The sequence below is a fragment of the Hetaerina americana genome, unplaced genomic scaffold (assembly GCF_022747635.1).
Source record: "Hetaerina americana unplaced genomic scaffold, ioHetAmer1.1.p SCAF_16, whole genome shotgun sequence".
NCBI lineage: Eukaryota > Metazoa > Arthropoda > Insecta > Odonata > Calopterygidae > Hetaerina > Hetaerina americana.
The window spans coordinates 9,332,178-9,347,977 of record NW_027286719.1 but is presented as its reverse complement, the minus strand read 5'-3'; the positions used below and the strand labels follow the sequence as shown (position 1 = coordinate 9,347,977).

The window sequence follows — 15,800 nt, the reverse complement described above, 5'->3', positions numbered from 1 at the left end:
TTTATATTCGGTTTTCGGTTTGTCCATCAGTGCTTCCTGCGATTTTTCCATTACTTCCTCTCGGCTGCTAAAACGCGTTCCCCGTAATGGTTTTTTAACTCGATTGAACAGAAAGAAGTCACAGGGAGCCAAATCAGGTGAATTCGGTGGCTGTTGGATGGTATTTGTTGCATTTTTCGTCAAAAAATTACGAATAATGATAGCACTGTGCGACGGTGCGTTATCATGGTGCAAAATCCACGAGTTTTCTGTCCACATTTCTGGTCTCTTTCGGCGAATTGCTTCACGCAAACGTCTCATAACGCCCAAATAATACTCTTTGTTTACTGTCTGGCCTTCTGGCAAAAATTCATGATGCACTACACCGTTGTAATCCATGAAAACCGTCAGCATTGCCTTCTTTTTTGACTGAAAACGACGTGGTTTTTTTGGTCTCGGCTCATTTGGTGAACGGCATTCACTTGCCTGATGTCTGGATTGCGTGTCGTACTCATAAACCCACGTCTCGTCTCCAGTAATGATCCTTTTGATGAATGTGGGATCGGATTCAGCCTCGCAAATCATGTCTTTTGCGACGTCAACACGGTCTCTTTTTTGCATGAAATTGAGGTCTTTTGAAACCAACTTTGCTGCTACACGACGGAAACCCAAATCATTAACCACAATGTCTTGGGCGGATCCATAGGCAATGTTCAAGTCCTCCGCTATTTCTCTGATGGTTAATTTGCGGTTATTGACCAACATTTCTTTTACTTAATCAATTTTTTCACCGACTTTCGATGTCGATGGTCTGCCACTGCGTTCATCATCTTCGATTGACTCACGACCACTTCTGAACCGCTCGTGCCACTGGTAAACGACCGTTTTTTTTAGAGAATCATTGCCGAAACACTTTTCCAACATTTCCAACGTCCGTGCGCCACTAAATCCGTTTTTTACGCAAAATTTAATACAAGTTTGTTGTTGCAAATTTAAATCCATTTCTGCAATTGTAAAAAATCGCCAACACACACAGAGATAGATTTACTCTTGGCTACGTAACTTTTGCAAATGTCAAGTTATGACACTAAGATTTAAAGGGAATATCAACAACAGATGTACCAATTTAACAAAAAAACAGAACTCAAATCGGAACGATGGGAGCGCCACACGGTGGTTATTCCGGGAACGTTTTGATCAAGGTAGTATTATTCTATACTTATCACTCCAGTAATCCCCGCTATCTTTCCATCTCACCTCGCATAGACCTAAAATATCTATATTTCACCTTTCCATCTCTCGCTTAACATTCTCCAATTTCCCTGTCCTCATCATTGCCCGAACATTCACGTTCCTATTCTAACTAATTTCGTCTTCTTCTCCTGCGTCTTCTGTCCTGCTGCTGCTGGTTTTCCCTTGCAAGGGTTTCGTGGGATGACGACCGCGGAAGCCTTGCCTCCCCCGCTGCCGGGCACGACACACGGCCGATTGGGCCGAGCCTTGTGGTTGCCAGGACTCAAAATTTCTCCATTTTCCAACATATTTTTCTAGGGAATGATAATTGAGGTGGTTTCCCGTTGCCTTCCTCAATAGTGTTTTTAACGTGACACCATCACTTAATGGTGGCCCCACTGGGGCCAGACGCCATTGCAGCCGCCTCACTGAGGAACAGACGCTGCGTGGACTACCTTTCGTCTGGCTCCTAACCTTCGACCTATCTGGCATGGGTGACCCTACCGGGGAGGGGATATATATATATATATATATATATATATATATATATATATATATATATATATATATATATATATATATATATATCCCCTCCCCGGACTACAACCTTGACGTGGTGGAAGGGCTTGTGCGTTCCGATGACCCCTAGAGCTGTGCTGGCGGGAGTAATAATTATTGCTCCTGGTAGGGTCACCCATGCCATATATATATATATATATATATATATATATATATATATATATATATATATATATATATATATTCTCAGCAAAACAAGGCACATTGTACACAAAATAAGATATCGCTTACATTGTACGATGAGAGAGAGGGAGGGAGAGAGCCGAGCACCAGGATGGGATCACTATTAGAAGATGGCACGACTAGGCGACAGCGGAACGGTGGTAGACGCGGGCACGGCGAACGTGTCCCCAGGCGGAGCCTTCGTTTCTCGAGGAGGGATGGGGGAGGGTCTGATCGTCTAGCCGAAGTCACGGCGAGCGTAACAAGCCTTGTGCTAGACGCGGTCACGACATGCGTGGCCCAACTGACCCTGATGCCTTGCCGACAGCCGAATTTATTCCCGCTCCTGGGCATGACCCTTGTCCTCTGACGCGCGCAGCCAGGAGTCATACTCAGGGAAGCAAGGCTTTCCCAGCCCACGTCACCGGCCGTCGGTACTGATAACGGAAACTAGTCATGCCCCTGCGGAGTCATGCCCGGTATCTAGTTTCCACGAATTAGATGATGCGTAAGGTACCTATCACGAGGGTATCGCGAATGCATGCCCTCGACAAGTTTGCCAGTTTCTAACTGGAGCGAAAATCAATCACATCATTGAAGTCGTCCAACGCAGATGACTAAGATCATTTGGAGTGCATTGGAATAGGACAATAAACCGGATTTTGATTGAAATATAATTTTAATCGTACCCAAAAAGGATTGTACCGTTACTGCAAGAAAAGGATATTTATAATGTCCTTGTTTCGTATCTTAGACTTGTAAAATAACTTAAAATTTCTTTTTCCTCCATGATAATAATTACGAGCATCAATTCGTTATTATAGCTTAAATTTAATGCCCGAGTTCCTCACATTTGCAATAATGTATTGAATTTCCGATGGCGAAATATATATAAAACGCTCAACATTTTGTCTAGATGTAAATCCAAATGAATCCCATATGCTGCGGCAGAACCAGTTCCTATGTAGCATTTTACTGCGTTTGCATTTAGGGGCATCAGAAATAAATTACTTTTCATGGATATATTTCAAGCTTATAATTAATTTCAGAGGAAATAGTCAATAGCTTCCGACGAATGGATGAAATAAAAGGGATTTTGACTTTACCAGGTACATGGTAAATGCATTTATTAATGTTTTTGGTGCATTTTCCTGGAAAATATATTATTTTCCCTTAGAGATCTATAAAATGAATTCCTAAAATTGTGAATGTTTAAATGGAATGGATAAGTTTCCAAAAATATGATTGAATATTAGGAAATTCATACTATGGCAAATGCCTCAACGAATTTAAGTACAACGGAATACCGTTGCCAACTTATAACATTATAGAAGTATGAAATGAAACCTCTCGCAGATAATTTTCCCTATTTCCCAGAGGCCTCTTTCTTTGTTTTTCACCTCCATTTCTTGTTTCCCCTTCTTCTTCAAACTCCTTCTGCCCCATAAATTGCCTTCTAATCCTCCTTTCTCTTTTTCTCCTCCCGCTTGGCTTTCAGTCATAAACTTACTTAACGCTTTTTATCACCAAAATCCCTCCGCAAATCCAAATTTTGCCACCACTCTGACCTCCGGCGTTCACAATCTACCCTCTCTTTCTTTTATTCAGTACACCTATCACTTATAGATTCTTTCGTGACTTTTCGACAACGTTTTCAGCCCTGCAGTAATTGTCCCATCAAGAAAATGGGTTAACCTACGACGAATCCGAAATTATTCTCCTTCATCATTCACTTGAAAATTCCTTGTCACCATGGAAATTAAACTTTCATTGAAAAAAAAGTAAGGGATTGATGAAAATACCATAATTGCATTTAGTAAGATTAGTTGTTGTTAGTCTCATTACATGTGTAGGTATGCATATATGGTTAATTATGAATTCAATGCGCATGATTTTATTGTGGAACAACTATCCATGGCAGCGCGGTAAAACCGGTTGGGAAATGTGTTTGGGGGTCTGCCCTTCCAACGCAGTAGCTCGCTAGTTTGATCCGAGCAGTCTGATCGGGAAGACGTTTCTCCACGTGAAGGGTGTTTTTCGATTTTGTAACATGGCGCGATGGAGCGTTCGCTTGAACAGTGATACGCCATCGAGTTTTACGTGCAGCTTGGAAAGAATGACACCAAAAGATTCCAGATGCTTCAATAGGCTTTCAAGGACGACTGAATATCACGGTCACAGTCCGGGAGGTGGCACAAGGGGTTCAAGGAAGTGCGGAAGGACATCTCCGAAGAACCCCGTCCTGGACGCCCAGCACCGGCCAGAGCCGACGAAAACGTGAGTCGTATGCGCGACGTTTTGCGTTCCGACCAGCGATTGGGCATCCAAAAAATTGCTAACACCGTACACGTGTCCACATTTGCGGTACATGGGCTAGTGACTGAAGATCTGTAAATACTCTAGGTCTGCGCGAAGCTTGCGCATTAAAGTGTTGCCACACGCCCTTCATCGTTACGAACTTCCTGGCCCGGAGCACCATCCCGGTGCGCTCCCAGCCCCTTTATAGTCCCCACTTGGCTCCATGCCACGTTTGTTGTTTCCCCGACAGAAGAGAGAGCTGAAAGGAAAACATTGGTAGTCCGTGGAAAACCGTGATTAAGTTAGGTTTTCGATGGAAAAAATTACTAAATAAATATCTTACCTCTCCTAAAACCACAACCCAACATCCTACTAAACAATAAGCCCCTCCTCATCTATGTATACTTCCTTCTTCCCTTAATCCCGTCTAACATCCCTATCCTAATCTAGCCCCTTCCTCGCTTGCCTGACATTCTCCCTTCTATCACAGCCTTCAATATCCCACTGCCGATCAATATGCTTTTCATCCATTTTTTCCTGCCTCCTCACGATTTCTCCCAACAGACCTCTCTGCTCGACCAATATACCTAGAGCTTCCTCATTTGTTTCCCTTTCTGTCCAAATAACCTACTCCATCCTATTCCACACCCATATTCCTAAATACTCTAATCCACATCTGTTTCCGTGATTTATGGCAATGCTTCTGCGCCGTCCAAAATTGCGTTCCATATCTAAACTTTGGCGAGTCTTTTCTTAGCATCCTTACTCATCATCCTTGCCACCCATCGCCTCTTTGTGAAAGCCTGACTGCCTAGTCCAATTCTTCTCCTTACATCCCCACTACTACAAAACACTTCCGAGATACGTAAACTGTTCAACGTGCTATATTTTTCCCTCCTATATTAATGTTTAGCTAAGCCTTTCTCTTTCTGAGAAACTACATAACCTTTGTTTTATAATGATTCTCATCGAAACTCCATCTCACTGAATATCCAATATACTCTGAAATGTTTGCAACCCCTTGGCTGACAGACAAATCAGAGCTTGGTCATCATCAAAACTAACTGATTTTACGGATTTCCCGCCAACATTTATACCTATCCCAAGGTTTTCACATTCTTATTTAATCATTTCCCTCACACATTGGTTGAAAGCCACATGTGATAATGGACAATGCTACCCTACACCTCTCTATAACGCTCCCCATCCGGACGGACCTTCCGGTCCTCACTCGCACCTGAGCAGCCTGAGACATGTGCCATTTGCGGATTAGCCTCCTCTCTTTCCAACGTTCCTATTTTCTGCAATATACTCATTGGTATTCCCAGGGCCGGGAATAACTGGGAAATAACTGCAGGGTGAAATCAGTGGAGTTCTACCGGAGTTAGGTCTTAATCATGACTAACACTTGATTAAGAGCTCACAAAAGGGATAGGCATATGTGAAAAGTGCTTGAGGAGTCAGAAATATATCAGTTGATGTTATTATGGTTAGACATGCTGACGTTTACCAACTAGTCCAGCCAGGAAAGGTGTGAAAGTACCATTGACCAACCAGATGGACCTAAAAATGCCGTTACAAGAAACAGTCGGCAAGATCGCCAGGAGCAGCTCCTTCAAGTTATAGCCAAAACGCCCTTAATTTTTTTGCCAACGCGCCCATCTTTTTAGCATCTTTCTATTCTTCTAACCCCTAAGAAAAAACCTATTCCTTTTAAATTGTATTGTGGATGTTATTTTTGATGTAGTTTACCATAAGCAATTTAATCTCACTGTTTAGGGACAGCGTAAATATTTCGTACAGTTTTTCAGGAGTGGATGTTAATTCAGATCATACGGTGGTATCAAGTAACAGTTAAATTCGATTAAAAAAATGAAATCCAAAGACGGGTTAGGATATGGATTATGTAAGTATTGACGGGAATGACAAGAAAAAAGTACCAGCTGTATATAGTGAAAATAATGGATGAGGACAGGGAGCTGGGTCAAACAGAAGAAAATGGGAATCACATCAAAAAGAGACATCGAATTCCGCTAGCAAAACTATAGGAACCTTTTGCAGGCAGAAAACCGCGGATTACAGACGAAAAGATTAGAGAGGTGCAAGTGAGAGGTAAGTGGAAGAATATAAACACAGGGTTACATATAAGGAAGTATAAAGGGTAGAATAAAAAACCAAAGCGAGGAACTTCTAGGTAGAAAGAAGCGTAGTGGAAGTGTCAGCATTGGGATATGGAATGCTTACCAAAGAATGATTGAATGATTACACTGCATACGAATGTGGAAGATCTTTGAGAGAATTCTCGCAGACAATCGTAGTTAAGTCTGAAACAATGGTGCATTAATCCAGGAATAATAAAAATAGCTGGGAAGTTTAAAGAGGCCCTCTACGGTAAATTCGTTAGGCCAGCAAGCAAAGACATAAAAAGAGAATACGGAGAGGACGGAGATAGCTTAGGTCGAGGCAAATATGATGGCGAGATAGAAATAACATTTTGGGAATTGAATTCGAAAAAGGCCGTGGTTGGTAGATCACTTTTCCGCGGAAATACTTCACGTGGAGCTTGTGATAGCGGAACACACCAATTTAACCCTTCCTTTGTATATTTTCCATATCTTCGCTGTGTGCCTTCCACCATGCTCCCTTCGCTATTTTTTCCGCCTAAACTAATACTTTACACGGAAGATATTCGAACTAGTGTTGCTGAGAAAGGGAATTTGTGACAAGGATTAGTACTATAGGCATCTTGCACGATTGCATGGAGTCGGTATTATTATTAATTAAATTATTTAGGTCTTTCATACCTAATTATGAAGGGAACCAAGTGTAACTTTTGGTATATATACCATGTATTTTGGTCCGGATACATATCCCTCTTCTTTGAGCCTCCTAACGTGGTAATGATTGGTAAGGATAGTGCGCAATTGCAATCCTTTTTCTGAAATAGATCAGAGCAAGATTTTTCAGCTAATAACTTCCGCTTCTCTGAAATGAAATATCCTGTTATGTAGAATAGAATTTAACTGTAAATTCTTATCTACTTAATAACTTATCTACGCATCATCGATAAACGTAGTCACCTATGGTTCTGCAACAAACTCATTCCTTTGAGATTGGGCACCGACATTGTCATCGTTAGTGAGACGGGTTTTCAAAAAGAGCAGTGTCCTTCCGATTTTAAATGAAAGGGAAAGGAGGCCTCGATTTAACATAGTTAACCTGAAATCCTTACTTGATGGCTAATTCCAGAAAATGATTATAGGCGAAATGAACGAGCATTATTGAATAGGAATTTTGATAAGGACGAATAGTCTGAAAACATTAATTACTCTCCACAAAGGACGCCATGTTTTCTAGATACCTACAAACGGCTAGCATTGCTTTGCTAAATATTTTCACAATGGAGAACAGACCCCAAGTGAAATCTTATTTTATTTCCGTAAAATTTTAGCGGAAGTATTTTTTTTCATTGTGATCTTTTTGAGTATACCTGACAGTTTTAAGAATGTTTAATGTTTGAACGTTCATGCATTTTAAGAATTTTTTTTACATTTTCTTAAATTTTTCGCCTCGAAAAACTTTTAGAAATGAATATTTTGTATATTTTTCTATATTATTAAGGCATAAACCAGAGACTATTGAGATTCTGCTCGGACATAGGAGCCTCCTTCGTCGACCTGAGGCCAACCCTCCGATATTGCAGGACTCCCCTTAACCGATCTGGGGTACATTACACGGCGGAAGCGGCGAGTAAGGTAGCGGATAGGATACTCGACCACTGTAGGCCTTTTTTAGGATAGAGGGCAGGTCACTTAGTGGGTCGGTAAAATCTGGGGATAGCGCGATTAATATTATTAATAAAAATATAAAAGTCACCGACAACACTGGCATTGATTTAGAAAGACATGTGACACGCAATTCCCCACAAAGGCGTCCTAAATTATGGTCAGGCACAAATAAGGACGTTATTCAACATTAAAATAATTTAACTATACTTGTTATAAATTGCAGAATCTACAAGAACAAATCAGCGGATCTAGTATACATAATCCAAACTCATCCCGCTGATATAGTAAAAGGCACAGAGAGTTGGCTGTGCAATGACATAAAAGACCAAGAAATTTTCCCAATAGATTTCCAAGTTTACCGACACGAGAGAGATACAAGACCCGGAGGAGGGGTTTTCGTGGCAGTTAAAAGTCATTTTGAAAGCAGGCAAGTTTCATTTGAAAATAATAACATAGAAAGTGTTTGGTGAACCTTAATACGGACCAATCAACCCAGCATAAATTTATGCTCTTTCTACAGACCTCCACACTCAGATTTGAAAACACTTCAAGCCCTCAACGAATAAATTTACAATTTTAAACGTAAATATAATAACAGCATAAACGTAATTGGTGGCGACTTTAACCTCACTGGTATGGATTGGGACAGCAATATCGTTAAATCTGGGACCCGTGATCGCGAATTCCATGATAAAATTAGTTCAAAGAAACTCCCTCCATCAAACAGTACGCATGCTCACTCGTGGAAAGAACATATTGGATCTATTTCTTACAAACACGCCCGAACGTATTAATAGTGTATCAACTGATGAGGGCTCGAGTGACCATGAAGCAGTTAATGTCCACTTGGACATAGAAATAAAAAAGATTGTTAAGCCAAAAAGAAAAATTTATAATTACCATAAAGCAGACTTTGAAACTTTTGCCAATCAATTAAACTCTTCACTACCCGAGTTCAAAACCCGCTTAATTCTTGTCAACGTGGGAAAAAATTGGACAGAATTTGTCAATATTATGCAAAAAGGAATCATAGATTTCATACCAATAAAGTACGTCAAAGCAAATCGCGATCCCAGGTGGTACAATAAAAACGTTAGAAAAGCCCTTCGAAAGCATAGAATGCTACACTCTAGGGTAAAGAGGGCAGGCGTGAACACATCATCCCCTGAGAATAAACAATTATGGGACACATATTGGGAAAACCCGCTCATGCGAAACCCAATTAGGATTAATTACACATGATTTAATTTTATCTGGTGAGAGAGGTAGACAAGTGGATGCCATTTTCTTACATTTTCAAAAGGCATTTGATAAGGTCCCACATGGTAAACTCATTCATAAATTAAAGGTCGCGGGTATTAACAAGGGCGCCATAAGTTGTGTTAAAGATTTTCTTTCAGAGCGGGAACAGAGGGTAGTCCTTGATGGCGCTAGTTCCGACAGCGTTCGAGTCACGTCGGGGGTACCTCAGGGAAGTGTAATCGGGCCATTGCTTTTCTTGATTTTTGTTAACGATTTGAACCTCAAAGTGAAAAGTAAAATTAGGATGTTCGTGGATAACACAGTGATCTATCGGGTGATATCTGAGGATGAGGATCGTTTTATTCTAGCGCAGGATTTAGATTGCATTACTAAATTATGTTCTAACTGGGGATTGACACTAAACTATAATAAATGTTCGGCAGTAAATTTCTTTAAACGATCAACGGGATGTGTTTACAAATTAGTTGGAGTTGATCTAGAAGTAGTTGATAAGGTAAAATACCTAGGTGTTAAAATCACTAAAGACTTAACTTGGGGGACTCACATACGTAAAATCTGCGGTCAAGCATATAAAAAATTGGGATTCATTAGACGCGTTGTCGGCAAAAGTGACTCGAAGGTCAAGGAACGTTGTTACCACGCTCTTGTAAGGCCTCATTTAGAATACGCATGCAGCGTGTGGGATCCGAGTGAAAAAGGTCTCATTCGGGAAATTGAGAAGGTTCAACGCCGGGCAGCCCGTTTTGTACAAAATTCCTACGATAAAATGCAAAGGGTCACCGAAATGCTCATGGATTTGGGGTGGAATTCATTGGCAGGGGAGACGATTCAATGCAAGATTGAAATTATTAAATAAATTTAGATCCGCATGTTTCAGTACCGAGGTCTCGCAAACTATTCGTACTCCTACATACATTGTTCGCTTGGATCATGCATATAAAATTCGTGGAATAGATGCCAGTTTAGATGTAGGCCGTGGAAGTAAATGGGATACCTTGGTGAGGCAGTTGTATCTCGTGGCAATATTGTGCTTTCTCAGTACCCGAGATATCTTCATCTACATCTACATCTACATAATACCCCGCAAGCCGCCGCAAGGGCGTGTGGCGGGGGGTGTTAGGTCACCAACCGTAAAAAGGAAAAATACCACATGAAAAAAAACAACACGGAAAATTACACCCACAGCAGCGCACACACTCATGCAAAAATCCCTTCATCCAATACTCATGCAAACACATATACCGCAAAACAACTAAAAACTGCACCCCATGATGCAGCACGAAAGCCATCCTACAACACGGAAGCCAGGACACAACAAGCAAGAAATTGAAACATCACTACCAAATGAAAATGCACCACAATACACTACCCCCAAAGAGTCTGTAAAAGGCAGGGAATGCGACCCAACGTTGCAGGTAGCAGGAATTTCCCCCCGCGGAGAGGGACGATCTTCTCACTTGTGCCGGCGATGTAGGGTATCGTGGCGTAGATCTTGGTCGTTTCCCCGTCGCTCCGTATTTCACTATGGTTGAGGCGGCGTTTCTCTTCCTTGGCGGTCCTTTTTAGGACCACGGACCTCTTATACCCGTTTTTCTGCAGGGCTGTCATTATATGTTTCTTCTCCGCAGATAACGACTCAGCTTCAGAAAGTTCGTAGGCACGGTGTACTATTGTTGCTACAAGAGAAGCCTTTTGCGCTGGATGGTGGTGCGATAATGAATTTAAATAGCGATCGGTATGAGTCGCTTTCCTGTACACTGCGTGGCCTAGGCCACCGTCTTCCTTCCTCTTTACCAAGACGTCCAGGAAGGGTATCTGTTTGTTCTTCTCCAACTCCATCCTGAATTTTATTGCCCGATGCTGATTGTTCAAATGCCTCAGGAAATCATTCAGCTCTTGTGTGCCGTGCTGCCAGATAACGAATGTGTCATCCACGTACCTGAGCCATAGTTTTGGTTTCTTCGAAATCGTCTCTATCGCTGATTTCTCGAATTTCTCCATGTAGAAGTTGGCGATAACTGGTGAGAGCGGTGACCCCATTGCTGCTTATTCTCGTTGCTCGTAGAAGTCTTCGTTCCAGAGGAAGTACGAATTCCGGAGGCAATATTCAACCATGCCTGGAAAGTCTTCTGGGATGCCGGCGGACGTGAGTTCCTTAACGATGTCGACTGAATCTTGGATGGGAACATTGGTGAATAGTGATGATACGTCGAATCTGACCATAATGCCGTTCTTGCTGATGGACATCCCTTTCAAAATTTCTATGAAGTGGGCGGAATTCTTCACAAAAGATGGTGTATTCCCCACATGGGGCTGGAGCGAACTTGCAAGGTACCTGGAGAGCCGGTAGGTCGGAGCGTCTATTTGGCTTACGATAGGTCTAGGTGGTATACCATCCTTGTGTAATTTAGGTAAGCCATAGAGCCTTGGTTGCTTGGCGGCCGATGGGAATAGACTCCTATGCTCTTCCTTTGGGATGGATGACTTTTTTATTAGTGCTCTAGCATTTTTCTCCATCTTGGCGGTCGGATCGGATTTCAGTTTCAAGTATGTCGGTTCCTCGAGCGTGAGAGAAAGTTTGTTCTCATAATCTCTTTTCTTCATCTGTACAGTAGAGTTGCCCTTGTCTGCTGGTAGTATCAGTATTTCTTTGTTGTTGCGAAGTTCCATCAGGGCCCGTCTTTCCGCAGACGGTATGTTCTTCTTTGGAGGCTTGGCGTTGCGAAGAATGTGTGCAACATTTTCTCAAGTCTTGTCCCAAGTAGGGATCGGAATACCTCCTCATAAAACTGCCACTTCCGGAAATCGAACCCAGAATCCCGGCGTTCAAGATAACGCAATATACAAGCTACCACTCCAGCGCTTTCTCTTTCACCAGCTCCCTAATCTCTTCCTCCGTTGTTTCTCGCGTGGAAATTAAGGAAGATTTCTTTTCTTTGCCGTTGGCGTTAGTTGAAACTTCTGCCTTTATTCATATTTTAATTAAGAACATATTTAAAATATACTATTCTCAATTTAATATCATGGATAGCATTTTATTGATGACATCTTCGGAATCCCAAAAAGTATTCCCAAAGGAATAGGAGCCCCCAATAATGGTCAAAGCTCAATATTAAAGAAATCCCGATGCCGTTCCATTCGCTTCTTTCTCTCATGCGTCTTTTTCACCGGCTGCATCCTTACGATCATCCCTTGCATGCGTACCATCATATGAGGAACCGCTGACTCCAAATTCACTTTCCCCGTAATCATTCTGTTCTCGTAAAGTAAAGGCCATATTGGTGAAGCTTCCGAGACCCGTCAATTTCAACGTTACGCTCAGGGAGAATTATACTATAGTGACCAATAACTCCAAACGGGAGAAAGTTAATGTTCGTCAAAATCCCTCCTCACAAATCCACACCTTCATCGAGGCAATTAGACTTAGGCACGGCACGAAATGACGTGGCCTCCGCATGCCCGCGAAAAAAGTGGGATATTTAAATTTTCCTGAAAATAGAACTCGATTTTCTCAAAATGGGAGCTCTCCTATTCTCAAATATTATTGTCATATTCTTAGCGCATTGCATTGATGCAGTCCTCCCTCTCAGAATCAAGGAAACCACGCTCATGCTGCGGGTGTTCTGAATCACATTGCACTCATTCGATTTGATGAGAGGAAGTGTCCACTCGAAGGGGTAACACGCGAGGGGCTCCCTTCTCTCCCGAATCTGTCATGCGCGACGACTCGCAGGAAATCCTTCCAGAGGCACGAAAGGGTCAGCTGTCTCAGACAAGCTCCTTTCCCGCGTGGCTCACTCCACGCCCCCTCCCCGTTCAGCGCCAACCCACTGCCCTCGGCAAGCGAGACACGTTTCCCCTACCAGCCCCTCCGCCTCTCCTCCGCCCCCCGCCCGAACACCATCTGCGGTCCCCTCCCATCCAACCCCCCCTGCCGATCGTCCCGTCCTCCCGCCATTCTTCCGGTCGCCAGAGAGCTCTGAGGGCCGCTGGCCAACGCCCAGAAGACCGCCTCAATCCTGATGCCCGCCGGAATCGCAGGGATGGTAGTAGATGGAGTGCTTGGCGCATCAGTCGTCTATCATGGTCCGAAATTCGGTGCCCCGCCTTGTGATGAGTCTCCTGAGGTTGAAGCAATGCCCAAGGAGGCGGTCGTGCAGGCTGTCATATAGTATTGTCGGGAGAAAACGCGAATTATTACGCGAGGAAAGGGTTCCTCGGTGCCACAGTCCTCCCCATATCTAAAGAGGACCTCAGAAAGAGGAGAACAAGATACTGTTGAAGGAGCGCACCATCCTGAGTTTGCTCGCAGTTGCAGCATCCATCTACATCTACATCTAGGTCATCCATCTCGCGCCAGATGCCGTAGATGATGTGTCACTGATGAAACCAGTTGAGATGCCCACTGCTTCGTATAGAAAAGGGGATAGCACGCTATTAACAAAATCTCTCGGTTGCTTTTGAGCAACCATGCCGAAGGGCTCATCAATGTCTGTATACTTTCCAAGGGTAGGTATTAGGCTCAAAATGAGAAGGAGCAGGGTCAAAACTACCCCTTTTAACTAAGTCTTCCTGCATTGCTGGCAACTGAATTCTTAGTATTTTTTCTCTTGTATCGTTAAAAATTAATATCTAGCTCTTAATAAATATTTAATCAATTAATAATTTCTTTTCTCTCCAATTTCATGAATAATATCACTCTTCTTCATCATATCTTTAAACACGTGCTCACTATAGAACACCTATAAACAATTAGAGACCACCATCATCCATTTGAGATGCTGCCTGAATATCTTCTTATTTTGGGAGATAACCACTGACGTAGCTACTACCATAGCCATTTCCCCAAGTTATCTGCTCTTTATCAACGGGCATCGGACTACTCCTCCTACCGTCACGATTTTAGGGTCCCAAACCACCTCCTAGGTCGCATCCATTGCTCAAAAGTCGTTCTTCTGAAATGCGGTCTTCATGGAAATGAGCATTTGATGCAAAATGTTGTTAATAACCCCCAAAAACCTCCCAAACTGCGTTGCTAATCATATTCCCTTTGTAAATATTCTGGGCATGTTGGCCTTTACCGCGGCAAATGGATATTTGGAGAATATTTTTACGCAGCGCAAATATTTTATTCCCAAAAAAATATTAGGAGTTCTACAAATAGGGAACCATAAATTCCCTTATCGGCCACCTCTTATCGGTCGCCTAACCCTGTGGACGTCTTCCCAACCGATGCAGGTCTGAGGTGATGTCTTTTTGATCATTGGGTGACGCAGATCGAGTATACGAGTATGCGTAGTTCACAGTTACGGTTTTTGAGGTGAAAAATATTTTTTTCCGTTGTCATAAAGGGATTTCGGAATCCGTTAGCTCATAATTCAGTCTAGAATAATATTTAAACAATATATTCCAGCCTCCATCATTTCCATTTCGAAAAATCAATACACATGACATGGCATACCCTAGTGCCTTTCCAATTACTCTTTCTTTAACTTCGCTAGAAGCCAATTCCCCAAGGTCACACTTCTAGTTGCGAGCATCATTGGTGTAATTATTAAGTATATCCATTCCTGTAAATCTGCCTATTTTTTCAATTGCTTTATAGGTTTATTTAGGTTTCTTTGGGATTATTGAACGAGAGTGCAATGCATTATAACACAATATGGTGCATCAGCACTCAATTGTGTTTACTACAGCCATATGTAACGTTTGGTTTATGTACACAACACTGAAACAAAAATCACTTTTCAGATCAAATAGGGAGCATTGACATGCTCCCTATCCCCAAACACGCCTCCGAACACAACACTCCCTTTGATAAATGCTATAGTGTATCAATCATAGCATCCCTCCCACCCTCTGATCCTCCTCTGAAACTGAAAACACTAGAGCAATCCTTCATCTGGCTTTTGGAGTCCTGGAACTGGCCAGGAATCAATATTAGGCACTAATTACCCTGTTCTAATTATATTTTCATCCCCCTTCCACCCCCATCACATTCTACATTTTCCCCACCCTTCTAACGCTGCCCCACAAAACCCGTCCCTTCGGAATTCCCTCCCCACCTTCCCCTTCCATCCATCGCTCCAGCCCTCGTATTCCCTTCAGTTCTGTCCCTCTCCTCCTTGATAAAGGTGGCAACGACCACGGAAAATTCGAAAAATAGTGAGTCTCTTTTTTTGTGTTTCTGTGTTTTTGTCTGTGTCCACTAGTGCTAAGTGTTATACATTATATATATATATATATATATATATATATATATATATATATATATATATATATAATATGTGTGTGTGTGTGTATAAAACACCGTAATCAACCCGAAGGTCGGTTTGGTAGGTGATGGCAGAGTTCACCCAGTACTAAGTACGACGGCGTGTGAAATTCACATATCAGGGTAGGGGGGCCAGTTCCTTTCCCTGTGCCGATTATGGTTTCCCAGGAAGATCTGGTACCCGAAAAATCACTTTAGCTTGGGTGGAGCTGCAGGTGCCCAGA

The 15,800-nt window shown here is 42.4% G+C and overlaps 3 protein-coding genes across 3 annotated transcripts in view; 1 reads left to right on the top strand and 2 right to left on the bottom strand.

Moving 5' to 3' along the window:
• The window catches only part of LOC139687072 (uncharacterized), a 128,118-nt gene extending 116,776 nt beyond the window's left edge, over positions 1 to 11,342 (bottom strand). The window contains exon 1 of the mRNA XM_071584177.1: positions 10,760 to 11,342. Within this exon, the coding sequence (XP_071440278.1) occupies positions 10,760 to 11,342 (583 nt within the window). The remainder of the gene's footprint in view (positions 1 to 10,759) is intronic.
• LOC139687070 (tubulin polyglutamylase ttll-4-like) overlaps positions 1 to 15,800 on the top strand; it is a 269,846-nt gene that overhangs the window by 110,186 nt on the left and 143,860 nt on the right. The gene's annotated exons all lie outside the window — the stretch shown is intronic.
• On the bottom strand, positions 11,349 to 11,972 carry LOC139687071 (uncharacterized). Its single transcript, XM_071584176.1, has one exon. The coding sequence runs from the start codon at positions 11,970 to 11,972 to the stop codon at positions 11,349 to 11,351; it is 624 nt and encodes a 207-aa protein (XP_071440277.1).